Source organism: Macaca nemestrina, chromosome 7 (assembly GCF_043159975.1).
Source record: "Macaca nemestrina isolate mMacNem1 chromosome 7, mMacNem.hap1, whole genome shotgun sequence".
In the NCBI taxonomy this organism is placed as follows: Eukaryota; Metazoa; Chordata; class Mammalia; order Primates; family Cercopithecidae; genus Macaca; species Macaca nemestrina.
Window position 1 is genome coordinate 139,267,542 of NC_092131.1, and position 26,571 is coordinate 139,294,112.

At 45.7% G+C, this 26,571-nt stretch overlaps 1 protein-coding gene and 1 long non-coding RNA gene across 10 annotated transcripts in view; one reads left to right on the top strand and one right to left on the bottom strand.

Annotated features, from left to right (window-relative positions):
• Positions 1 to 3,790: 3,790 nt before the first annotated feature.
• Positions 3,791 to 26,571, bottom strand: part of LOC105489073 (talin 2) — a 452,478-nt gene continuing 429,697 nt past the window's right edge. For 7 of the 9 annotated variants that reach the window (XM_011753706.3, XM_011753714.3, XM_071101239.1 and 4 more), the window contains 7 exons: positions 25,229 to 25,334; positions 24,252 to 24,376; positions 11,496 to 11,621; positions 9,336 to 9,398; positions 9,017 to 9,244; positions 6,079 to 6,204; positions 3,791 to 4,648 (listed from right to left, as the gene is read on the bottom strand). In XM_011753706.3, the coding sequence (XP_011752008.2) occupies positions 4,520 to 4,648; positions 6,079 to 6,204; positions 9,017 to 9,244; positions 9,336 to 9,398; positions 11,496 to 11,621; positions 24,252 to 24,376; positions 25,229 to 25,334 (903 nt within the window). In that variant the 3' untranslated portion in view covers positions 3,791 to 4,519. The remainder of the gene's footprint in view (positions 4,649 to 6,078; positions 6,205 to 9,016; positions 9,245 to 9,335; positions 9,399 to 11,495; positions 11,622 to 24,251; positions 24,377 to 25,228; positions 25,335 to 26,571) is intronic. The other 2 variants (XM_011753725.3, XM_071101244.1) reach the window with 1 other exon arrangement.
• On the top strand, positions 9,403 to 25,225 carry LOC139364456 (uncharacterized). The gene is made up of 4 exons (XR_011626458.1): positions 9,403 to 9,651; positions 9,971 to 10,065; positions 10,365 to 10,509; positions 25,094 to 25,225. It is a non-coding gene; the product is annotated as an uncharacterized lncRNA (long non-coding RNA).

The following is a 26,571-nucleotide window of genomic DNA, read 5'->3' on the forward strand; positions in this document are numbered from 1 at the left end:
CTCTTGCAGATTAGAAATGCCTCACATTTTTCTAAGTCTGGCTGCCCCCCACAAACAGGGATTTCTGGCCCGGCAGTTCCCACTCCCAAACAGGAAGGAGGGCCTGGCAGCCTCTGGGGATTGCAGTTGTGGCCTCAGCTGTCAGAAGTGAACCTAACCTTCCTGTGTCAGGGCCTCGGTCAAGTTTGGAGATGATACCACATGCACTTCTGTATTTAACTGGGCAGTCTTCTGACAGAGGTGGTACGTAAAGCCAAAAAGTCCCCAAGCTACTTGTCCAGGACGCCTGCTCCTGGAATTTCTCCAAGTTAACTCTTGTGTCAGCAAAGCTACATGAAATTCAGTGGCACCCTGTGGCTTCGCGTCTGCCACTCACTCACACACACGTGCGCGCGCTCTCTCTCCTGACATACATCTGGTAACTGTGGAGCTAGTCCTCAAGGTGGAAATCTACTCTCACGATAAAGACGGTTTCCTCCCCGTTCTTGTCCACCTTCCTCCCGTTCCCATGAGTCCTCCACACAGGTTTGTTCCTTTAAAGGTTTATTTCTGGCAAATAAAAAAAATAACTTATGTGGTTAGATAAATTAATGTATGTGATGAGACAGGACACAGGGCAGAGCTGAACGTTCCTGTTTTCTTCTGGATCTTGAAGGCTGCTGAGAGGCAGCTGAATGAGACCCAGCCTCGTGTTTTGTGGGATGAAGAGATGCAGACAGTGTGACTCAGGTACACTGATGCTCCCAGGAGGGCTGGGAGGTGGGCTCAGAGGAAGAGGCCGAATCCAAACCTTTTTTATTGAGAAGAAATAGTTCTTCTTTGTAGCTTAAAAAGAAAAAACCGAAGCTCTGCACACAGTCATCCGTAATGACCATAAACATAACATACCAAGCACAGGCTCAGAAAGATGGAGCAACAGACTGAGGACATTTTCAACATGGTACTTGGGGATACCTTTGGGAGAGATGCCTTCCCCAGCAGAGGCCAGCACTGTGGAGAGAGAGGACCAGAGCCACTACTAGCACAGTTGTCAAGGTCTTTTGCTTTCTGAACTCTGGGGACCACTGCCTTTTAGCCTGAGGTGAAAGTCTCCAAATTTCTTGGGTTTGGTAAGTCTCAGAAGCAGCCAGCCCCTCGGTCGACGGAGGGTACCTTTCCTCCAGGAATCTGAGAATGGAACATGCAGATAGTCTGTGCTGGGGTCTCAAGGCCAGAATCCCAGAAGCCTTTCCGGAGCCCAGAACCTGAAAGCTGGGAGAGAAGATTCTGGGGACTACCTGCCAGGGAGGAAACCAAGGCTCCTCAGGGAGCAGCCTGCGAGCTCCCCAGGAGCAGAGCCCATGGCTTGCTCACCACTTCTGACCTGTGTCTGGTTGCTTCATGAGGTGTTGCTGGCCTTGGCATCACTTTGGAGGTGGGGTCTACTCTCAGGCTATGGTGAATTTTGGTTATAATTTTTGATGAATTAGGAACAGGCTTTAGTTGCCTGTGAATGTACTGACTAAGACAGCCGGAAAGCAAGCAGGTGAGACCCAGGAGAAGCTCAAAGGGTTTTCCCTGATAAAAGCGTGTGCCATGAGGCTACAGGCAGCTCACTTCTTAAGGCCCATGCACAGATTGCAGGCTGGGCAGCTGCCTCTGCAGCCGACCTGGAGGGACTGCGATGACCCACTGCAGGGCCAACCAGGAATTGAGGAACCTGCCTGCACAGACGGCCAGGGCCACAGCTGGCTGGACACCGGCAAAATTTAAACAACGGCTGTTCCTTTCACCAAACACGACCTTAGCTTCCCTATCTAAAGACTTCTGAAAGGCAGAACTAAGTAAAGTCCAAATTTTCAAGTCACTGGGCAGTTCTGAAATCCACTTCAGTTCCCCTTTTGGCCATCAGGAACAGCAATTTCTGGCACAAAAAAATCAGCCCAAGGATTCAAAAAGCCCTCAAGGAGCAGAGGGGCGTGAGAAGAAACACATCCACACACCTACTCCCTCTTCACAGAGACACATTTCTATGCTCCAGACCTGGGACCATTTTTATTCCGACACCACTCCCTTACTAGATGCTCTGGAGGTTCACACTCCCAAATGAACTCATGCCTGTGTTATTGATTTTCCTTTGAAGAACCAGAAGGCCCCCTCAGTGCCATCTGAGGACACTGCGGTAATGCTTATTAAATAACACCCAGACAAGGCATGGCCCTTCAACCATCTTATGAACTGAGAAACCACCACGCCGGCCACGAGGCCATTCACATACACATAAGCAGGGTGGATGAGAAACTGGGACCACACCAGATGATAACTGAGAACCAAACTCCCCAGAGCTCCCAGCACTGGACGACTCCAGAAAGGTGAGTATTTATACAGCTCCTACAAAAATAAACTTTCTTCGACGCCTGTTCTTTAGAGGTGTAAAGGACAGGCCTTTGCATTTGGTTTGTCTCTGGAGGTTTTTCTGGTATCAAATGCAGTAAAGGTTTTAAACGACTCTGAGGCAGGGTGGGAGAACTCACCGCCTGCCCCTGCCTCGGTCCGGGGGTTCCAGGATGTGACGGGGGACAGGCGGAAGAGGGCAGCTGCCCTGGGCATAGCATAGAAGAGCAGAGGGTGGGGTGGGCTGGGCCACAGAGGGGCTCCCCAGAGCCCTGTTACAGGAGGCCATTAACACATGGTGACTCTGAGCATTGGGGTCTGACTTCTGAGGGTCTCTGGAAGCACGTGTGCCCCTCCTCTCAGTGTCCAGCCAGGGCAGGCATAAGGTGTTGGATCAGCTCCACTTAAAGAGGGTGAGCCAAGGGTGTGCCAGCTTTTCCCCAAGAGGCTAGGGCTCTAGCAGCTCCCCTCCTCTTCAGAACTGGTACCCACACACTGTCAGTGTCCTACACACTCTCTCTCACTTGCTTTTCCTTTACAGTATCTTTTCTCTAACTTCACTGGTCTGAAAAAAAATTCTAATACGTGCAAGCACTTACAAGTAACTTACGGGAAGCTGTCAGAAGTTTATATATTTTAAAACCATGACATAGGCTAGAATCTGGTGAAACAAGATCATCAGGCAAGGTCGAAAGGTGACATCTTTGAAGGACCAAAGCACCCACTTTCCCCTGTCGGTGGAACTTTGAAACTATAGTGTGGATGGAGTCTGAGACACGACAGCACACCAGAAAGAGAGGCAGAGGGTGAGTGCCTTTAACTGTTACCAGTTTTGTAAATCATGTACTTCCGTTAACTTTTACCTCCCCCACTGTGAATTCTTTCAGACACTCTTGCTCCCTGGCATTAGACTCTGTCAAGCCATTCATCTTCCATGCACTGCCTTGGCTAAAGGCGCAGATTAAGGTAAATTCAAGGTCTTCCGGTGCCCTTCCCATGGGAGGGCTCTGAAAAGAAAAGGGAAAAAATACAAAATTGTGGACGTGTGACATCCAGAAAATGAACTCGGAAAAAATCTTATGTCTTCACTTATGTGATAATAAAACGATCTTGTTAAAGGTTCACATTGATTTTAGGATGCATTTAGATTTTCTAGATATCAAGACAGAAAAAAAGGCGTCTTGGGTTGGAGGGCAGGTGATAGGTTTGTAAGCAGATGCTTTCTAATCCGGGCTTGTGACCATTCTGAAGGCATAGAAACCAGCGTGGGACCTAAAGATGACTCACTGAGGAAGCTCTTTATGCCAGCAGAATCCCCACCCTGGACACTCAGGAGACGAGCGTTCCACTGACTGTCAAATGGGAGCCGTGGGTTTGTGTGGATGACTCTGTATGAACTGAAACAGCCTCTGCAGAGGAAGGAGCCCACAGATTTTATTATAGCCCCTGCTCACCAAGCCCGGACGGCCTCCCACAACTCTGCCCTTTGGACTATGGAGGGAAAAAATAATTGTTCAGTTTTCTGAGCCACAAAATACAAGATGAGTCTAGGTTGTACAAGGAGCTTACACACGGAGGCAAGAAAGCGTGCAAACAGGAGCGGGAATTTTTCACCCCCGGGTGAGCCAGCGCTCAAGACATGGAAGGAGGACCTCAGTCACCCTCCCGGAGTCCACACGGGTTTGTTTCTGGCTTTTATGAACCATGTCCAACTCCAGCTTCCGTCTTCTCCTGAGAGGAAGAAGAATATTCTATGACATCAATGACTTTTTCCCTATTACGGTATCACAAAGAGGTCCAGGAGCAGGCCTAAGAGAAGGACCAACAAAAGCAAACGTGTCTGAGAACGACATAATACTGACTTTTCTTTGTTGGTAACAGTCCACGAAATGTGCACCCCTCTCTCCTGAGACACAGTGAGGCAGGAGGGGAGGCGGCAGAGGAGCTGTGGGTAGGACATTGTACCGTGTGACATCACGATCATGCAGCCGGTGCCGACGGGACAGAGATGTGAGAACAAGCACGCAGGGCTCCAGGCTCACCCCGGGGGGAGGTGGGCAGTTTCCAGGTAAGTGCCCAGCCTCTCAGGAACACTGTCCAGTTCAGCCAGGGCCATCCCTTGGGACTCGCCATCTGGGCGCGCACCTTAGCCCTCATCTTCCCTCAGCTCGGTGGGTAAAAACTTATACTGCTGCTGGCGGATTTGGGCCAGTTTTTTCCTTGCTTCTTCCAGTTCTCGCTCTTTCTTTAGCATTTCTTCCTGGGCAGCGATGATCTAGAAAGAAAGCAACAAGCTGGATGGACCTAACGCTTTCTAGAAAACCCTCCCCACACCCCACTGCTCATGTGAGCTCCACGGCTCCCGTGACCATGGGGCACTGCAGCACATCAGGGACAGTCTTGGCTCTGGAGACCAGCCTCTGTCACTGTTTGGGGTTTGAGACTAACGACCCAGCCGAGCCATGAAAACATGCTGGGTCTGCCCGGTGATTTAACAGCAAACATCTACTACAGCCTTCCTATGTACCAGGCTCTGGTGCAAATACTCTTCACTGAAGTGGCTGCTCTGTGAAGCACGCCCAGTTGAAAGTCTTGTTTTTCCAAGAAATCTGAAGCTGAGCGATGTAGGTCCACTTGTCTGGAGTCACCCAGCCAGTGGAGGAAGACCTGGTCCAGGTATGGGCAAAGCTAAAGCGGAACCCTGAACCACCAGATGGCCCTCAAATGCTTATTTCATGCTTTTAAGGTGTGATCTGAGGAAGATTTGCTAATAGGTATTGTGTGAAAAGGGACAGTTGTGTTCAAAAAAAGCAAAGTCAGTTCCTTTCCTGGCTTTCCAGAGCCTTTCCTAGGCTAATGACTATCATTACCAGGGTGGGGTTATTGAATGCAGTATTCTCCAGCCTTATTTGATCAGAGCCCCTTTGCTGTGAAACTTCTCATGAGAAACACATTCTGGTAAAAACACATGCAGTGCATAGCCAAACACAGGGCGTGCTTCAGGAAGAGCTAAGGCAGGCATGGGGCGTGAGTAACTTCAGTGCTCCTGGTGTGGACAAATAAAACAGTCCCCTAAAATGGATTTACGAGATGGACACACATCAAAAAGTGCAAGCCTGACTTCCTAGAGCTTTCTCCTCACTCCCATGCATGAAAATGTCATCCTGCCTAAGTCAGAATCCCAACTGCTCTTGTAACAGTTCCGGGAGAGGGAAAGCATGCTCTCTCTGCAGAGCCCAATGTCTGGAGCGGGCAGTAGCTCCAAATGTATTTTATTTAAATAATATTGCTGTCCTCCATTTTTGTTCTTCTTCTTCTCTACAATAGAATCCTTGATTTTTATCTAGGCAAATGCTACTCAAAAAAGAATACGACATTGCCCAGCCTCCTGTGCAGGGAGCTGACCAACATATGTGAGAGGAAGTAATGCCTGCAGCTTAGGGTCATGGCCTCCCCTCCTTGCCGGATGGAAAGCTGAGGGGGCTACTGAGCCAAATGGACCACATGGCCAAAGGTAACATCTCAGGGATGGTGAAATAGCAAGGCAGACGGATCTGGCTCCCAGACACGAAGGAAACACCACACCATCTCTGGTACATGAGGAGGAAATAAACTTTCATCTTGAAGTCACTGTTCTTTTGTCTCTCTGTTATAACCTGACACCTACCTCGGGAAGTAAACACTATTCTTGATTTAATTACAAACCTGAGCAATGCCCCCCACAAACTTGGTTTTCACTACAACATCGTCGTCATCAGCTTTGCCAAATGCTGCCTTCTGGGCTGCACGGACAAGATTGTCTGAGGCTCTTTTCACAGCATTTCCTGCCGCCTGGAGAGTGAACAAAACATACATGATATCATTAGAAACAGCCATTTGGGCCCGGCGAGAATAGACATGAAGGTACAGTTTGTGAGACTGTGAGTCAACTGATTATCCAGTTACAACATGAAGTTCTCCAGCCAGCGAGTACCCATCTGTCTGTCCATCCATCCATGGAGTCTACCAACACTGGAACCTCCCTGGTCACTCACAGATGAATGAGACAAAGTGCCTGGCCCTCAAGGAACACTCATTTTTGAGGGGAATTATAATTATGTAAATGTTTAATAAATGATTCCAGCAATGTGATACGTGTGTTAACAGAGGCAAGCCTGAGTTCTGCCTCCTTGGTCTGGAAAACCACTCCCCTGCCTCCATCTGATTTAGCACATACTTGAGGACTTGGCGCAGACATCACTTTCGCCTGGCTCCCTTAGCTCTACCCACACCCTCTCCCTGTGTGTGCCTGGAGTGTGCTGTGCCGGCGTCACTGCAGCCTTTACCATGCTTGTGGCTGGCTGTCCCCTCCTGGACAGTCAGCAACTTGAAGGCAGGGACGGTGACTGGAATCCCTGCATCCCCAGCAGCGGCACTGTGGCTGTCCACAGTTGGTGCTCACTGAAGGCTTTGAGGGGATGAAGGGCTACCCTCGTGTGGAAGGGCTGGGAGCCTCACAGTAACTATGGCCTTGTGCACGTACTTTTAGAGTCTCAGCTGGGCTTTGCACCACAGGCTCTTAAGATGGAGCGATTGCTAGAGACAGGTAAAGAAGAGCTTTTCAGTCTTCCTTAGGTCGTCCTTAAGGGCTGTTGCCTGTATTGGCTGATTGTTAATGCTCATGAAGCATGTCCCCAGGGACATGCCAGCTGAGGTTTGGAGTTTTCTTCTAAAAGTGGTTAAGGCTTCATTAAACCTCTCGTATTTCTTGTCCAGCGCCCCCTCAGGGTTGAAGGTTTGTGCTTGAGGGTTTGCCATCAGAAAGCTGAGAGTTCTTCTCATTCAAAGTTAACTGCCCAGCCTGGTCTGTGAACTCAAGTGCCCAATGCAAACTATGAGGGCTTGCACAGGATGGGAAGGGAACCAATTAATATTTGACAAGTAATCACCATGTGCGTATTCGCCAGAGGGTTTATCAGGTCAGAAATCTTTAGCCTGCTTTTCTGATGTGAAACTGAGGTTAAGAAACCTAAGATTTGGTAGCTAGCAAGTTCTACATCTGGGATCTGCACCTAGGTCCATGTAGCCCCAGGGAACTCCTGAGTCATTTATAAGGGGCTCAAACACAACACTGCAGCATCCAGTTAAATCGGTAATGATGGGAACAAGAGCGATGCTGCATTCGATCTGTGTAAATCCTTAGGCCCTAAACAAAGAACTGTCATATCCATTCTCCTGTTTGACCCTCATAAGAGTCAGTGTGGATGGCTCTATCCCCATTTTACAGATGAAGCCCCTGAAAAGTTTTCAGTGATTTATATAAGATTATGCACCTAAAAAATGGCAGAAGCAGGACTTGAACCAGGTCTCTCAACTCAGGATGTTTTCCTCACAAGTGTGCCCCAGACTCAGAAATCACATATTCACAAACACACAGCTCCTCAATTGTTCCCTGGGTTTATCCCAGGTATCAAATAAAGGTGAGGGAGGTGGGTCATCCCAGGTATCAAATAAAGGTGAGGGAGGTGGGTCAGAGAGGGACTCAAGAGTCCCAAACAACAGAAATGCACTTTAGGCCTTTTACAGTAAAACAAGAGTTCTGAGCTTTGGTAGAACTATTCAAACATTTCTGCCATTTATGATTTGCTTCATGACTGACGTAAACATACTTTTGGCAATACAGACGATCTGCATTTTAACACTTATAATAAAAAAAACTTGAAAATTGGAAACAAAATGTCCAAAGTATAGAGAAATTCTGGCGTAATCAGTTGATGCAATATCATGCAATCATTAAAAATGGAACTCATGAAGAATGGGCCAGCTAGCTTTGCATAGAGAAGTTAATGAAGCCTTATCTTCAAGGAAAAAATACATATGATAAAATGTTAAGTGAAAAGAAAGCAGAATGTATCTTGCCATGATTACAACTGGACAATATTTTATATGTAGATAAAAATGAACAGAAAACAATGATAACGTTTGATATATGAAGATGTTGGGGGCCGTGTGATTTTTTTTTCATTTAAGCATTTCTTTTATTGTGTTTAAAATATTTTTACAATTCAAGCAATCAGGAAAATGTATCTGCTTTGGGAAGGACTTGATTGTTACCTTCCTAACATGTTCTCTGGGCTCTGGGAAGCAGCCACAGTCTCATATAATCTCAGTTCCTTTACTCCCTTCTGTAGCAGACATTGGCTGAAGGCCTCCTCTGAAGCAGGCACCGAGTTAGTAACATGTGAGAGAGGCACAGATGAAGGTGTGGTATCTGCATCTAAGAGGCTCACAACCTGCTCACGGACAGACCTGCAGTGGTAACATGTGATGGGAACCTGAGTGGTCTGCCTAGGGGTTCTCAAACGACAGAGGAGGGATAAGCTGCCCAGACACTGGGAGTCAGGGAGGGCTTCCCAGAACAGAGGACTCTGAAGATGAGTCACAAAGGACAAGTAGGGGTCTGCTGGGTTGGGCTGGTGAGGAGCAGGGCCCCAGGGCATGAGACCAGAAGGCACACGCGGAGAATGGCAGCTTGGTGGGGCAACAGTGGAGGATGCATGGATGCACGCAGTAGATGAGGCTGCAACGTGGACAGAGCTGGCTGATGGAAGGCCTGGTGGGGCATGCCAAGGAAGTGAGGCTTGTCCCCTTTGGTGACACTTACCCGCTCCAACAGGAGTATTTTCCCACCAGCATCAGTGACCATTACCTGTAGCCGCCTCATGGCCTCTGAATCCTGGTCGGCCTTCACCTTGCAGGCCACCAGCAGCTGAGCCGTGGAAGCGGCGACCTGCTTGGCAGATGAGATGAGCTTCTCCTCACTGGCGTGTCCCTGAACAGAGGCATTGGCCGCCTCACAGAGACTGCTGGTCGCAGCCGCCACCATCCGGGCCTGGGGACAGTCAACAGAGAAGTGACCCAAAGCCCAAACCTCCCTCAGGGGACCCAAAAAGCAAACTGGGAGGAAGGAGAAGGCAACTCACAGCAGAAATCAGCCCCTGTGACCACTGTCCGTCATCTGCAGCATTGGCAGGGATGGAGCCCACCTAGAGAGGAGAGTCGAGAAATTGGCCGTGAGGGCAGGCAGCCCCAGTGGTCGCAGCCCCTCGTCCCCACACCTTGCTCAGGAACCAGACGTGCACCCCACTTGGTGCCTCCTGCCAACAGCATAGGCCTAAGAAGGGAGCAACCTTTCTCATGTGGGACGCAGGCCATGCCAAGATTGCATAGCACATCCCGGCAAGTTTCGCCACCAAGAGGAAATGGGAAATGCTAAGAATGGCTCCATTTAGCTGCCAGGTACTGCATTTCTGGGAAACGTCTCAGGAATGACGGCCTGGTGCTGTCTTTCTACACTTACTCCTCTGCTGAGCTTTCTCCATTTCAAATGCGGGAGCCACTAGGCCTCCCTTTTTCATGGTCTAAGGGAAATTTAAATCTCTCCCAATTACTGACCCTGAAACCACACTGTGTTTCTGGCAGATGATGTTAAAAAAGTGTGGTGTACCTCCCTCTGGTACAATTGAGTGCAGACCCTGGTCTTAAGGAAATACCATTTTGTCAGGGGTGGGAGAGAAATAAGAGGCTGGAAGAAATACGGATCTCTGTTTCTATTTAGAAATCACAGCAGCAAGTAGAACACTTTCTGTCCACAGCTAGAGAGAGAAGCGACAGTAGGAAATACGTTCAAGCTCGTGGGACGTGCCTGATGAGGTAAGAGATGAGTATCTCAATTTGAATATGAAATTGGGGGTGTGTAAACAATGACAGGGTCATATCAGAGCTTGCTGAATGTCAGGTAAAACTCCAAGGTCCTGCCTATAATCCTATAGTTCACCCAAGTCTGGCTGAACCTCTGTCACCAACTTTTTAAATGCTTGAACACAAGTTCCTTGGAGGGCAGTTAGGGACTCTGCCATATCCAAGTTGGATTCTCTAGTATCTAAGCAACGTGTTGGACACATAGCCCTTTATGAATGTTGAAATAACCAGGACTTTTTTTTTTGACATAGGATGTTCTGTTCAATGACACATTTGTGGTCTTTACATGTTGACCAGCCAACAAGAACTTGCTGAGTACAGGAAGGACAAGGTTGGCAGAATGCTGGCTCTACAGGGGATCAACAGGAAGGATGGAGAGAACAGCTTATGTGCCAGGTGGGGAGACAGACACGGACCAATACTGAATAACATACAACACAATGGTTTAGAAAGAGAATTCAAGGTATGTAGACTGGACTAAGCTGTGGCTGAGCTCACAAAAGACTTCCTGGAAGAAGATGCACGGCCTATGGTCAGGCACAACCTTCCTGTCTGTAGTGTGAGTTCTCAAGACACAACTTGCCTCCACCTATCTGTACGCTGACAGCAAAGGCCTTTTAATATCAAACAGAAATGAATGACAATGATGGTGACCACATTTTCCAAACCCACAACTGGTCAGGTTTCTGTGGGGCCTCTCCATTTGAGAGGCTCTCTGAAAGCCAGTGTGGATAGGATGGTTCCATGTGTATGTAAATCACAAGACACATGGAATATGTTAAATCAGAAGACTGTTCCATATCCAGAATTACTAATGTACTAATAACCCTTTGAATCCTCGAAAAACAACTATACTTTTATGCTAAAGTAGATCAAATGGGCGACTAAAGATAAAGCTGAAGAAACTGCAGAATTAAAATCCGACTGGCCCTTTCACCAGCAGACTTAGGAAAGTGCTAACTGCAAAGTTGGCCACTATTCAGCTCTCCAGTCCCGAAAACAAACGCAGCCCTTTGGAGCTGGAAAGTGGTATCATAAAAGCCGCCGACTGCGGTGCTTCTAGAGCGGCCCACCAGGAAAATATGACAGTTTACATCTTTACGTAGCCTAATGTACAGTGGGAATATAAATGTCTCATTCAGGTCCCAATCACTGCCTGGAATGGGATGCTTTCCTTAACAAGAAGCAGATGAGAGGCCCAGAAGCCAAACCTCTTATTCTGTTGGTCTGAATTCTGTAGTTTTCAGTCGGTCAGCACAGAGTGGCAATTCAGGGAGGGAAGGTATTGCATGTGTTTCCTTGGACAGGACAAAGGCTTGTAGCTCTTTTCCTGGGCCCTCAGAGGCATGAGTGTCCCCCATGTGGTCAGCAGCTTTACCCACCTTTCCTTGGGCCACCAGCTCCCTCTGGGCTGCTGAGGCCGATTTGACCAGGGCGCTTGTGGCAGCAGCAATGGATTTAGCAGCTTCCAGGATCTGTTCCTCAAAGTCCAGGGTCTCATCCGCTTGCTATAACCAAAAGAAAACAGCATCACATGCAATTCATATCCACAAAGCGCTCTTTCTTCCAAACTACTTACTGCCGGGTCACCTGGCTCTTCACCTGCCTATTGTTTTTTGTTGACAAACCACACCTGAAATGGGATGGTTCCTTAACAAGAAGCAGACTACAGGTCCCCTGTGCTAACTTCCAGGACTCTACGTCAATTTGGTTAAGCCACCCTCAGGTCACACAGTGTTGAAGATGTGGCTGGTACCTTTCAGGCATTAAAAGACAATGGCCAGACACAGCAATACTTTTCTTTGTATGTGTGGTACAATATATATAACACAAAATTTACCCTTTCACTTAACGTTAAGTATTAATACACTGACATTGTTGTACAACAGCAACACCAGGATAGAAAGGTCAGGCTGCCTCTCCACCTGCAGCCCCTTCCCCCTGACTCCAAAAGGAAAAAGCTGTTAGCATGACATCCCACAGAAATTCGAAATCGGGAAATTCAAAGACAGGCTCATTTTCTGGAACAGAATCTTTAAAGATATACATTCACTGTGAATAAAATACACTCAAATGGTTTTAGCAACATCAATAACCAAAACCAAAACAATAAAATCAAAACAGTGTATCATAGCACTCACTCTCTTCCAGAGCCTAAGCCTCAAAAATGGACTTTAAAAACAAAAAAGGAAAGATGGGTATCAGTTCTCAAAAGTCATCTTTTTCCTGGGTAAAAATTAAAGCCAAACAGCACTGGCATTTCTGTGGCTGAGCACTGAGACAGTTATAGACCAAGCACAGACTGCCCAGTGGTGAAAAAGAAACCAGGGCAACACGACATCAAGCTGGAGCTTGTTCTGTCCCCTGGACACCCGAGGCACGGGCTCCACCTTGGGGAGAACATTGGACACTATTGTGTAGGTGTTATCAGACTGTTAGGGCTCTGCTCTAAATTCACCACCATCTCCTTTGCTGCTAAAACAACTCAGGAAGTTGAAGAGAAGCTTTGGAGAAGTGGGACAAGTATAAAGACTGTGGTCCCAGGCTGCATGGGTTGGAGCACCACAGTTTTGTGGGGGGCCGGGGGTGGGGTGGTCAGATTAGACCTGTGTGGTAATATTCCATGACTCAAGGTCAATTTGGTTAAGCTGCCCTCAGGTCACACAGTGTTGAAGATGTGGCTGGTACCTTTCAGGCATTGAGAGATGATGGCCAGGACCAGTAATATTCCCTTTGTATGTGTGGTAAAATATATGTAACACAAAACTTACCCTTTTATCCAATTTTAAGTGTACAATTCAGTGGCATTACAGACATTCACACTTTGTGCCAACAGTAATACATTTTTAAGAGTGCCTACTGTGTACCAAGTATTTTGTTAGGCACTTCTACATACAATGACTTCTCACCAAAAAAAAAAAAAAAAATCTAGTATTGGAATTATCTTTATCCTTATTTTTTACAGTGAGAAAACCCAGGCTCAGGAAGGTAGATTATTGGACCAAGGTGATGTGGCAGCATGAAGAATCTAAACCAGAATCAAACCTAAATCTGACTCCAAAATAAGGCACTGTAACTAGCCAAAGCCACCCCTTAGGGTATCCGTGAGGAATGGTTTGTGCCAGAGGTTCAAAGTCAGCTTGCTAACGCTCCCGTGTGAAACATCAGACAGGAGGGATACAATTCTTCTCCAGTTCTCCATTCTTAATACCATATCTTGAACCATGAAAGGTGCTAATCCTTTTTCTTTTGCACTTCTAGTGGATCTGAATGATGGCGGCATTTCAGAAGTTCTGAAACAGAACTTGTGCACTGTTTCTTAATGCTGACCAAGTCTTGCTCTAAGAGTATTTAGGACAGAAATGAATTTAGTTCTACTGGACTCATTTTGGATTGGTGGAGTATAGAATTTGGTGACTGAAATACAGAAATGATCCGCTGTAAGGCACTCTCGCATAAAAGGAACTCTTGTGTAGTCCACAAATAAATTACAGTAGGCTCTAATTTATACATATTAAATATAGTAAATAATATATATTTAAAGTGTATATTTTAATAACCTTGAGATTAAGAGCTTTTCTGGAAATTCATTCTGCCAAAGAATGTCAGGCACAGAACAGATTAAAGCACTAGGGAAATCACAGAATTTTTGACTCCAAACTCCTCATCTCATTTTGCAGATGAGGAAACGGAGGCTCGTGGGAGCTATTCACGGTGGCTCCTGAAGTCTCCCATGCTCTTGTCGCAGGTGGCCTCAACTACACTATGGGTTCCAAGCCCGAGTCCACTTTACAGTGTAGAATACTCTGTCAGATTTTCAGTTTCCCAAATTTTAAGATTTTAAAAAATGCAATTTCCTTAAAATTAAGCGCTAAGTCTTTAGCAGGGGTAGATCTGATAAGATAATCTCATCGCAAGGGATTTTTAAGAGCCTCTCCCACATCTTCCGCTGCCTGGGAGGTTTTTTTTTTTAAAATACATGCTTGTAATATTCAACTTGGAAATATTTTTGACACCCACAGATTTTTCTGGTGATGGCAACTATTGTAATGCTCTTTGATGAGTTTTTATTTTTCTTTCCGTAACATCACTATGCTTTAAATCGGACACGGCTTAGAAAGTATTAGAGATTCTCCCTAGAAAGGCTGACTGAGATGGCACAGGGATGGAGGGCTAATGTTAGATGCTACAGTTTGGGCAGAGTATCCTGATGAGACCTGCCTTCTGACTGCTGGTCCCTATTTTCCTGTATGCCAGGTTTATGACTAAGATGCACTGCCCACCCTATCTCTACTGCTGAAATCAGACACCAATACTTAATGTGTCCTCATACCATACAACTTCTAGCCTTAGAGAAAATGGGATCTCCCCAAGCCAAGGAGACGTGGTCAAAAACCCAGGTGCCCCATCAGTTCCAGCTCCCACCAGCATGCAGAATGGAATAAGGGAGAAGGTAGGAAGGACACACACTTAACCACATCACAAGGAGAGAAACAGAATTCGCTTGGTCTTCAAAGGACTTTCCTAGATAAAAGAATCACAATGAAAATGCAGAATTTGTTAATGGAACAGTCCCCACTGCAGCTGAGAGACTGGGAGACTAAGAGGAGCAACGTGGTGCACAGTGACTCTGGGGAAGAATGTGGAGGCTGGGCCCCTCTCACGGAGCTCTCATTCCCACCTCTTCACCAGAGAGGCTCAGTTCATTGGTGTCTTAAGGTCCTCTTTAGCTGACACGTTACTGACCTGACCAGGGTCCGTGAGGTCTGCCCCTCTGGTTTACAGAGGGGACAATGGAATCCTCACTTCTGGCTTTTTCATTCTTTCAGCAATTGGATCATGTAAAGACCCACTAAAATCTTTTAAACATTATGACTAATCCTGTGCATGTGGCTATTTATATTTCTTTAGAACTACTGGCATCAAGCTAAAGCAAGGAACTTAAGAAAATAGTTTCATTAAACAAGATAATAGTTTCATTAAACCAGGATAGTCTTTAGCCACAAAAAAGAATGAGATCCTGCCATTTGCAACCACATGGCTAGAACTGGAGATCCTCATGTTAAGTGAAATAAGCCAGGCACAGAAAGACACACATTGTGTGTTCCCACTTATTTGTGGGATCTAAAAATCAAAACAATTGAACTCATGGACATAGAGAGGAGGATGGTTCTCAGAGGCTGGGAAGGGTAGTGAGGGGATGGGAGGTAGGGATGGTTCATCAGCACAAAAAAATAGAGTAAGACCTACTATGTGATAGCACAACAGGGTGACTATAGTCAATAACTTAATTGTACATTTTAAAGTAATTAGAATAGTGTAATTGGATTGTTTATAACACAAAGGATAAATGCTTGAGGGGATGGATACCCCATTCTCCATGATGTCCTTATTTCACACTGCATGCCTGATACAGCTTGGCTGTGTCCCCACCCAAATCTCATCTTGAATTGTAGCTCCCAGAATCCCCACGTGTCATGGGAGGGACCTGGTGGGAGGTAACTGAATCATGGGGGCGGGTCTTTCCTGTGCTGTTCTTGTGATAGTGAATAAGTCTTATGCCACCATATGAGACGTATCTTGCTTCCCCTTCACTTTCCACCATGATTGTGAGGCCTCCCCAGCCATGTGGAACTGTGAGTCCAGTAAACCTTTTCTTTATCACCCAGTCCTGGGTATGTCTATTTTAGTGGTGTGAGAACAAGCTAATGCCTGTATCAACACATCTCATGTATCCCATAAATATATATACCTATTACGTACCCTCAAAACCAAAAAAATGGATAGCCCTCGCTGCAGAATCACCTGAGAATCTGGTGTAAAGACGCAGACGCTGTTTTGGTAGGTCTGAGGTGGGAGCCAGGACTCTGTATTTCTTACAGAGGTGGTTACACACTACTCTGTAGGAAATGCTGGCCTGGACTCAGGAAAACAAACACCAGTTAACTTCATCCTACCAGCCTGTGATCCCCTCCAGGGCAAGATTGTGTTTTATTCAACCTATGTTTCTCTAGCACAAAATCAGGCGGAGGAGCCCATGTGATGATCAACATTTGCTGAATGAATATATCCATTCAAAATGAGTTTCCCAAGTTCCAGAGTTCAGCCAGAGCACAATGCACAAGGTTGGAGAAGGAGAAATACACAGAGTAAGCATCCATATCATTAGCATCCACTCCTGAGCCATGGTGGACAGATGCACACACAGCTATGAGCAGCTGCCTGCCCCGTTTAAGGCCGTGGGTTGTTAATTGTACACTCTACTTGCATCCCTCAACTAGAATTCACAGTTTGTGACATTTAGTCATACATGGACATACAAATGTAAACACAGTGGCATTTTACCAAGAGGCACTCTTAACAAGACAGCACTGGGAAAAAGAGTGAACAGATGTACAAACTAAGCATCTACTCTGCCTAATGAAGGTGTTTGCTGCTGCCTCTGCATGCTGAATCTATCTTCTCCCTTGACACACTGTTCTTTTCCCCCTTCCCCTCCACTTGAAAAGGCTATTTGGCCAGGTGCCCACCAGCTCTTAGCAATCGTCTTTCCTGGGCTATCTGGCCAACTCTTGCAGAGGATAGATTTATCCCCACCTAGGCCTTTTGGTAGCTTCTAGAAAAGTCTGAGCACTCTGTAGTTGACCTCTTCCCTGCTCACCCTTTAAAAAGTCATGGCCTGCTGAGATCCCTCTTGGGAAAGGCTACATATTGGGTTGGCTCCCTTCCCATTTCCCACTTGGGAGAGTATTTGAGACCCCTATATGTTTGCTCTGATGGGTTTAAAGTTTCAGGAGCTGTATGTCCCCTGGAAGAGGAAATGGTGGTGGTAGGGGAAGTGGTAGGGGAAGTGGTATGGCAAGCAGAGGAGGGAAAAGGGACAGCCTTTCCTCATTTTTCCTTTTGGCGTTTGGCCTTTCATGGATTCTGAGAACATGGTCTTCAGACTAATTCATTCATCTTCTAAGCCTACTTCCCCATCTAACCTACCTGATGGGGTCATTACAAGTACATGATTAATATATGTAAAGCATGGTTGACTCATAGGAGATGCTCAAAAACCATTAGCAATTAATTTCATTATCAAAAATTGTTTTTTTCAGATTTGGGGCTAAATGAATCTGTTCCTCTGTCTAAACCCTGTTATGTACTCATAATTCTAACAAAAATTCTTCTTGCTGTTTCTGATTACAGCCTAAATTAATTGTAAGTAAAACCCACAAATCAGTAAGCGTCAAGTAACAAACAGCACAGATGGGCGCCAGCTTCTCTCTCAGCACCCCACCAGGAGTGGGACAATCTGGGTGGTAGTCACTGCTTTGTACTCTGACCATGTGACTGTGGGGTCTTCGCTGCCCTTCTCCAGGTATCAGTTACTCAGTTTTCTGTTTGTCACTTGAGGAGCAACTCAACCTTCCTGGTCCTTTTGCCTAGACATGGACAGTTCCAAATTAAACTTCTCTTAGAAGGCGGTGACTAAAATAAGCAGGAACTCCTTTTTCTCTTCTGATCTCTCTTGGCCTCCTCCTCAACATCCCCCACTGCCCCTGCTCCTCAACATTCTTACCCACTTCCCCTGCTCACTGTCCCTGTCAGGTCCCGGGCAAGTGTTGGGCGGGGGAAGAGAATGTCCACCCATGGTCTTTTCCTTGGCCTATTTCTTTACGCCCTGTAACCCCCCAGAGGAGTTCCTTTCCCCAATGAACTTGAAGGTGAAGGAGCATAAGGCACCCACAGCAGATGGCCAAAGGCCTTGCCTTCCTCCCTGAAAACTTCCTTTGAGGGAATGCCTTGTTGAGAGCTAAAAACACAACGGTTGCCCTTCTCACAACTGGCTCCACAAACTGAAGAATCACCCCGGTGTCATCTTTCCAGCGGGGTCTCAGCCTTTGCTCTGCGTTACTCAAGAGTCTTGCAGAACGCCTGCTACTAAAAATAAGGTCATAGTGCATCAGAAACTTTTTAAAAATCCTCTTGGCTATATATTTTTCAAAGTGTGAACATTTTGCATTTAATTTAAATGTCCTTGAGGGAAAAAAGGAGGCCAAGGCCTAGAACTCCCACAACAGGAGTGAGGCATTTTCCTGCCAGTTGGAAGCCGGAGTGGAGCAGGCAGCCACATTTCTCTTTTTTTGGTTGCAAGTTTGGCTGCTACTAGTTTGCTTCTGGTATTGAACTGAGAGGTGCCTTGAGGGAGGCCTTAGCCTGTATGCAAAGCCCCAAACTATGCAAGGGTTAGATCAGCTTCTCTTCTGGAGGACCCATGGATGGGGTGGCTTCAGGACTGCCACCTTTACTAGTTCTAACAAAAGGTAAACCTCCCAGAACAACTGGAACTGCCAAGAGCCAGGCATGGACAGTTGGCCTTGTCTCAGGGAAAGCTCCAGAGAGACCTTAAACAGGCAAGATGGGTGACTGAGAAAGAAACTGCCGAATGGCTGTGCCTGTGCCTGGGGAGGGACCACACCCTCTGCACCCAAGGAATACGCACGAGTTCATGCACTGTCCATTGGAAAAGGTCCGCACTTGCCTGATTAGTATCTTGGGATTCGTTTTCCCACAGTATCCATTGCTTTATTTTTGTTTTCAAAATGAGAAGCAATGCCACTGGAATCATCTTTTCATCACTGTTTCTGTTTACGGGCCCTTGAATGTCAATATAGAAAGCATAGACAAAGATAACAGGGTTCTTCTCCCAAGACTTATCAGATAAACTCCCTACATCTTAAGCCCCCTTTATGTGTCTGTGAAGGGTCTGACAAGGGCCTACTGGTCTACCCTGGAGGGGAGTCTCCCATACTTTTCTTATTTATTTTTTTGAGACAGAGTCTCACTCTGTCACCCAGGCTGGAGTGCAGTGGCATGATCTCAGCTCACTGCAACCTCCTCCTCCCAGGTTCAAGCATACTCAGTCCCAAGTAGCTGGGACTACAGGTGTGTGCCACCATGCCCGGTTTATTTCTATTTTTTTGTATTTTTAGTAGAGACAGGGTTTCACCATGTTAGTCAGGCAGGTCTCGAACTCCTGACCTCAAATGATCCGCCCGACTCGACCTCCCAAAGTGCTGGGATTACAGGTGTGAGCCACCATGCCTGGCTCCATACTTGCTTTTCACACCTTGTATGCTCCTGGGCTGGAACCAATGAGTGCCACTCAAAGCCCATGTGCAGCCATATAGAAAATGCTGTATTTGTCCTTCTCCCTGAACAGTTGGTTCCTTTTTCCCTTCACTATATTTATCACTACAGAGAACATGCTGGTCAGTGACAAAGTCACCCAAAGAAACAAGAAAATCACATCAATTCAAACAAATGGGCTTCATCTGCAGGTCCTTTTGAAACCATGCTTTTCTTTGTTCGTAATAACTTGCCGTCTCTTTTCCATGGCCATTTGCCATTTCAGTCAAACAATGTAACTGGACTCAAAACCAAAACCAGTGTTCTCCAGCTGTGTGAAGGAGGGACTGACTGGGGCAGCATCTTGAAACCCGCCTGACAGAGCACCTGCTGACACACACAGATCGCTTCTCAATGGAGAAGGATTCCGGAGACAGGTTCCATTGTGTAGCTCCAGAAGCCAGGACTCCAACATCACAGGACCCTCTCCTGTGTCATCACCTCTCTGATGCTGCTGTTGGCAACCCTGTCACTATGCATTCACTTGTAAGCAACGTGGCAATGACTTCTAGACACAGTAAGGGGAAGCTTTCATGACTGACCTGTTTAAACCACTTGCTCACACCTTTTCTCCTCCACAACACTGAGCTATGAGCACAGTAGTTCTCTTCCCAGAAAGCAGTGCTCACAAAGTATTTTGTTGAGAGAACTCAGAATGAACTCACACATACCTCACAGGCTTTTCTATAAGGAAGAGGTCAAAACCAACCAAAGAAGGCTGTTATGTACCAGAAAATATGTTTTCTATATCATAATCCCAAACTTCCTGCCACAGTCAATTAGGCTATGAAATTACTTTCTGCCTGTTGGCTTATTCTAAATATTACCAAACTCCACTGACAAGTTAACCTATAACAGGAAATTCAAGAGTTCAGTCAACATTATATTACCTTCATGAGATACATTTAGTCCTATATCCAAGGTTTGTATAAAGCTCACTGACTCAGTATCCATGCAGCTGGTATAGTGGATTTGCTTTATACATCGTTACTGTGAGTGGAAAGGGAAGTTATAGAAAACTGATTTGTGCTCCTTGAATTTTTGCTGAAACCCTGACATGAACTTCTAAATTGAAGATCAGGATAAAAATGAACCAAAATGAAATATAAATCTAGATGTGTTTGAGGCTATAATCCTGACCTTTATTTTATGTCTCATAGGCAGGGGTTGGAACCGTTTTTTCCACTGAGCATACTGAATTCCTTAAGGATTCATCACTGCACAAAACTAAGCCGCACAAAATACCCCAGGCTCTTATGAAACATCAATACTTATTATTTGTTTCTATAATAAGCAAATAATCTAGTAATACTGACGCAGGTCTCAAATGCTACAAGAAGAAATAGAAGATAACATGAATTGTAATGAGTGCTCCGTCTTCTAAATCTACTTGTGATTTTAACGTGTTCTTTCCTGTTGCCTTATAAACTTTATTAGGAACCCCCGGAGACAGGGCAAGACACTGTAGGAATATGTTTGATATATAGTTGGATTAAATAACAACCTAATATATCAAACATATCACACAGAGGCCTGCAGAAAAGGCATCCAGGTTTGACTGAGCTCGAGACTAGGCACAGTATTGAAGGTTACGGCTGCGGGGGGTGGTCACTTTTGCAGCAACTCCGATACCTGTCTTTGGAGCACAGGTCTGCCTGCAGGTGTGGAAACGGCGCCATTAACAATACTGTCAGCACATGCACCAGCGCTCACTGACATTCTCAACTCCCCAGGTGAACAGCGGATTCAACAGTGCATGTCTGGGAGATTCCAGGCAAAAAGTGATGCTTAAGTTTTAAGAGCCTGAGGTGGAAATATACCAGAATCATCATCATAAACCATGAGCCTCTCCTTTAAAAACAGGCAACCTGAGAATGTGCTGAGCAGAGCATTTTTTGACAAAATTACTGTCCCTCCCCAAACTCTTCCTGAAAGCAGTGTGAATACATCCATATACAGAGGGCATGTGTGTGTGCGAGGGTAGGGTTATAGGGATGTAATAAGCAATTGTTTACTTATAGTACCCTGAGGATTTTTTTTAACATTTTGGGAGAGAATGGAGAGAAGTGATTAACCTCAAAAGACTGGCTGATTTTGGTGCAGATTGTTGTTACTGTTTTTCAATTGAGGAAATAAACTCCTATATAAAGGCAAGGAGGATATTTTATTTCATGCAAAAGTTATTGCAATGTGGATTGCCCTATTAGGCACAAAAACTATGGTTTGGGTTGAAGGTTTTCCAAAACAGTTTCATAGATAATGTCTGCCTCTGGTCATTAGGCAGAGAAAGACTTCAGATCATTGTAAAGCATTCTAGAAGTACCCACCACCCTTCCTAATATGAAGAGAGTGACCTAAGGTAGGAACCTTCAAACAAAGGATTCACATCATCAGTTGTGGTAACCTTGACCTTGGCCAAAGGATTCCTTGGCCTTCCTATAAAAATCCTCAATGCAAACACAAAGGCTATATGATCCTGGAGTACTGTAGGGAGTCCTCACTGGCCCGCTTCAGCAGTCACCATTAATTTTTAAGGTGCGGTTATTTTTAAACCTTTGTTTTATAAAATGTTAAAACACAGACCCTTCCATCATCCCAACTCCATCTTCATTCTTGTACATTCCCTACTTATTTTTTTTTCATCTGTGGGCTTTTAGAGTTGTAATCATAATGAGTATATAATTCTGCATCCTTTCTGTTATACCATGAGCATTTTCTTCATGCTACACAGTCCTAGCAACCATTATTTTTCATAGCTGCATAATATTCCTTCGAGGAGACACTTGGTCCACATCCAACTGCTCATTACTACATACAAGGTTGCAAGGAACAACCCTCTCACAGGCACACAACTTTCTTACCCTCTTGATTTCCTCCTCAGGAGAGATTCCCAGAGGTGGGATTAGTAGCTCAAAGGGCACACATAAAGTACAAATGGCCCTTGTGGGACTAGACCAGCCTTCTCTGACAATGGGGTAGGGAAACGGACTGGTATGGACTGAAACTGCCACCCAGGGCCATACATAGCCCTCCCAACTGAGTGATGGTGCTCTGACCATGGCAAGGTAATTCGCCTCTTGGTGCTTCTGATTCTAATGGACTTTTTGAAAGGATCAGATGAGTGACCCTCATAAAGTACCTAGAAGACTGCCTGGCACATGCTTGGCAATTGAACAATGTGAGCTTTCTGTTTTCAGGCATTTCCTAGGGAAAAAGTCCCAGACACGTATTTTCAGTGACGATGGTGATAATAATGGTGATATAGTTACTATTTACTGAGTCTCACTGTATGTCAGGCAGTGTTCTTATACTATCTTATTATTATAACCATAATCCTATGGGGTAGGAACTTTAATAATTTTGTTTTCCCATCTGGAATCGTGAGGTGAAAGACCAGACAGGGGGAAACCAGGATTCAGGGACAGACAAGAGCTCAGAAGGACCCTGCGGAAGGACAAAGAGAAAGACATTGAGACAGGAGCTCTTAGAATATGGGGAAGTGTTAATGTTAAATTAGCACCAGGCTAATTCTCCAGGAGAACGAATGTGTCAACTGACGTGGCTTCGGCATTAGTGGACAGAGCCCTCCCCAAGAAAGGCCACTCGTGATAAATCAGACAAGGAAATGGAAAAACATTATGCACCAAACCTCTAAATCTTAATTAATGGTTGACTCTTAAGTTTAAAGTACACTTTTCATTCACGATTAACTTGACTGACAAAACACAAAGGCATAACCAGAAAATGGAGTTGTCCCAACACCCACACTTGGCTCTTAAGTTTGCAAGAAAAACTCGGCAATATCAGGCAACCCAAGACTCTCAGGTAGAGGCCAGCAGAGAGAACCCTAGTAAACCCCAAAAGCAGAAGCCCAAATCCTTAAGTTACATCTTGATGAGAAAACGTTTACGTGCCTTTACCAAGTCCAGAGTGACTATTAGGAGGTTGGTTGTGAACACTCAAAAGTTTTAAGAATGTTCCCAAGCTGAACAGACTCAGTCTGTGTTTATTTCATACACTACACTGGCCCAGGCACTGCTTTTGAGTGGTCTGATCTGTTTCAGGGCCCAGACTCCATCCCTTGGTCTTACAAAAATAGGTAAATTTTTAGGTATACTTAAATTGGTGGAATCCAGCCCTTTTTCGAGGGGAAAAGCCAAATATTATTTCCTAATATATCTGGGTCCTTGGAAATAGGTGAGTTACAATGCACCACACCAGGGACTTACTTGAATAGGAAGAAAAAGGGGCCTCCTCTGGTTCTACCATTTTCCTGCTGAAGACAGCCATGGAAGGTGGGGTAGGAGGTATCAGCTTAACAGGGTGGGGGCTTTGCCCCTGCAGACAGCAGTAGCTCGTCATCCTTTTATTTAGAAAGCGTCCTTCCTCCTGCCTAATCTAAAAGTATCTCTTTCCTTTAAATGGCTATTTCTCTTCACATATCCTATAATCTTAAGTTTTAAACATTTATCTACATGACAAACAAAGGTGGAAAAAACATACCAGCTACCCATCACCTCCAGCATACACTGAAAAGGCCAGGAATGGGTGCACTTTTGAAGTTCTCATTGCCCTCTGATTCCCAGCAGTGCTATTTCTTTGTAAAAAGCAAAAGAGAAACCAGAAAATTGGAGGCTAACAATCTCCTCTCCAGTCACAGCAACTTCCGACAGAAAGCATCCAATACCTGCTTTAGATAATGGAACTAAATCAAGACTGCAAATGCCCCAATTCTTCCCTTGGACACACAGAGGTATTTTTCTGGGTGGTTAACTTAGACTCATGAGCCATTTTTCCCCCATACTCTAAAGCAGTGCCGGGCAGGTAGATCCGGTTCTCCGCTTGCTAATCTGACCATGAGGAAGGAGTCAAGCTCCCTGCAGCACTCCTCGCTCCACTTCACAGCCACCCACTGGAAGAACCCACTGACACCGGACAGCCAACCATAAATGAACACTTACTTTTGGTTTTGCTCTTGGCTTCAGTTGCTCTAACTTCTTAGCAGCAGCTTCGATGGATGCTGCAGCCCCCAGTAACTCTGTTTCTGCAATGACAGTTGGGTCTTCTGGATCCACCCACTCTGTTCCTAGAATCAGTCCAAAAGAAAGTGATTCTTGGTAGCTGCAGACCTCAGGGCACTGGCTTAATTACAAACAATATCTGGATTTGCATGCATGAAGGCTCCAGGAGCCTGACCTGCATTGTCCTAAGGAACCTTCCTTCGGTCTCTCATAAAGGCCATCTGGATGGGGGTGGGGGTGCTAATCCTGGTTTTCTAAATCAGTTGTGTGTATGGCCCTACCACAGGGCAGTCACCAGGCAGCTTCAAAAATGATCTCATGGACCAAGGCTTGAGCCTTGCTTTGACTTTGAACTTAAAGCTCACGAATATAAGCAAGCATCCTCAGGAGACACTAGACTATGCTGTAGGTCACACAGGAATTTGCCATTCTCTTCTCCCTGGAACCCAGGAGGAATGACCCCTCACCTTAATTCAAAGTAAAGGAAATTGGTGAGAAGACCTTTCCCAGGTGAGTTGGCTGCTTCTATGTAAGCATAAAGGGTGTCCAAACAGTGCTGTCAGATAGTATCATTTTCAAAATATGAAGTATTATTTCAAGGAGAATAAATATCCTGATGAATGAAAATGCAGACAAAAAAGAAATGGGGAGGCTCCTAAGGGAAGTGAGTAGTTCTAGGTGGAGGATACCATTTAAGTAGAAGCACTTAATACAAAGACTAGAGTGTTGCTTCAGAGAAGATGTTACTTTTTCAAGCTAATTCTAAACCCATTTGCTTGCAGAAAGTCCTCACTCTATTCCCGGCTGCATTTGCCAGCTAAAGGCCCGTGCAGGCTGTGCTTTTCCTCTGTGCAGTCTGCTGTATTAGCACTGCCTGGAAGGGCTGCCCTCCGCCAAGACACAAGAATCCAGCCTACCTTTCATGGCTTCCGCCGCCTGGATGAGCTCTGTCACAGCACCGGCCACTCGCTTGGAGAAAGCAGCCAGCTGCTGCTTGAGTTCTGGGGTTGGTTTCTGAAGAATCTACAGGTGAAGAACAAGTCAGAGGCATGAGGGGGTTAGTAACCACTGAGACGAGAAAGAAGCACATTCCTCCTAGCGGATGTGGGGTCAGGCAGCCTGGTTTTAAGTTGCATTTCTGTCCCGAGTGACTTCAGAATCTTGTGGAAAACGCTTAAGACTCACTGGGTTTCAGTCTCCCTGTGTGAGAAATAAAACGTTGGGAACCAGTGGCGCCTCTAAGGTCCCCTCTGACATAGCTCCTAAAGATCATAAAGGAGACAAAGTCCTCACTTGTCTTTTATTTGGACCTTCATTTGTCCTTTATTTGTACATAAAACACACACATGCACCTGAAAATTACCCAAACTTTAAGAACATTCTGGCTGGGTACAGTGGCTCACACCTGTAATCCCAGTACTTTGGGAGGCCGAGGCGGGAGGATTGCTTGAACCCAGGAGTTCAAGACCAGCCTGGTCAACATAGCAAGACCTCATCTCTGAAACAAAAATTAAAAATTGGCTGGGCATGGTGGCACACACCCGTAGTCCCAACTACTCAGGAGGCTGAGGTGGGAGGATCTCTTGAGCCCAGGACGTCAAGGCTGCAGTTAGCAGTGGCTGCATCACTGCACTCCAGCCTGGGCCACAGAGAGAGATTCGGTCTCTTAAAAAAAAAAAAATAAATAAATAAATTTAAAAAAACATACTGAGTAAAGGCAAAAAGCCCCAGGCTAGGGGCCAATCGGTACTTGTGACAAAATAAAGGACCAGAGGAAAGGTGCCACTCAAGTCCTAGAGACAAAATCCTTAAGTGAGCAACAACGCACTGATCAGGAGGATGATTCTTGAGGAAACAATCCATTTCCAGAGTTCTGACTGCAAGCTCTCCTGGGAGAGGCCCTGAGGATTTGCCCTCTTTTGAATTAGTTCAAAGGTTTTTAAAACTTGTCTTTTGCTTTCTGTTTTTTATGGATTTAAAAAGAGGTCCTGGGAATCCTAAACACCTTTAAGACATCCCCAGCTGATTTCTTCTCAAACTCATCCATGAATGGAACTATGACACAGGATGACAGCTCTTCCCCATCTCCCACCAGGGATCTAAACTCCGGTGCACACCATCCTATCCCTTCCTCATGTTGAAATTCTTCTTCCACTGCTCTTTTCTGTTATCTCTTTCTCATGTTTCCCAAAGGTGATCTTCAGATTTAGAAAGGTTCAGACGGTCGGGAGAGAAGTATAACTGCTGTCTATCTCTGCAC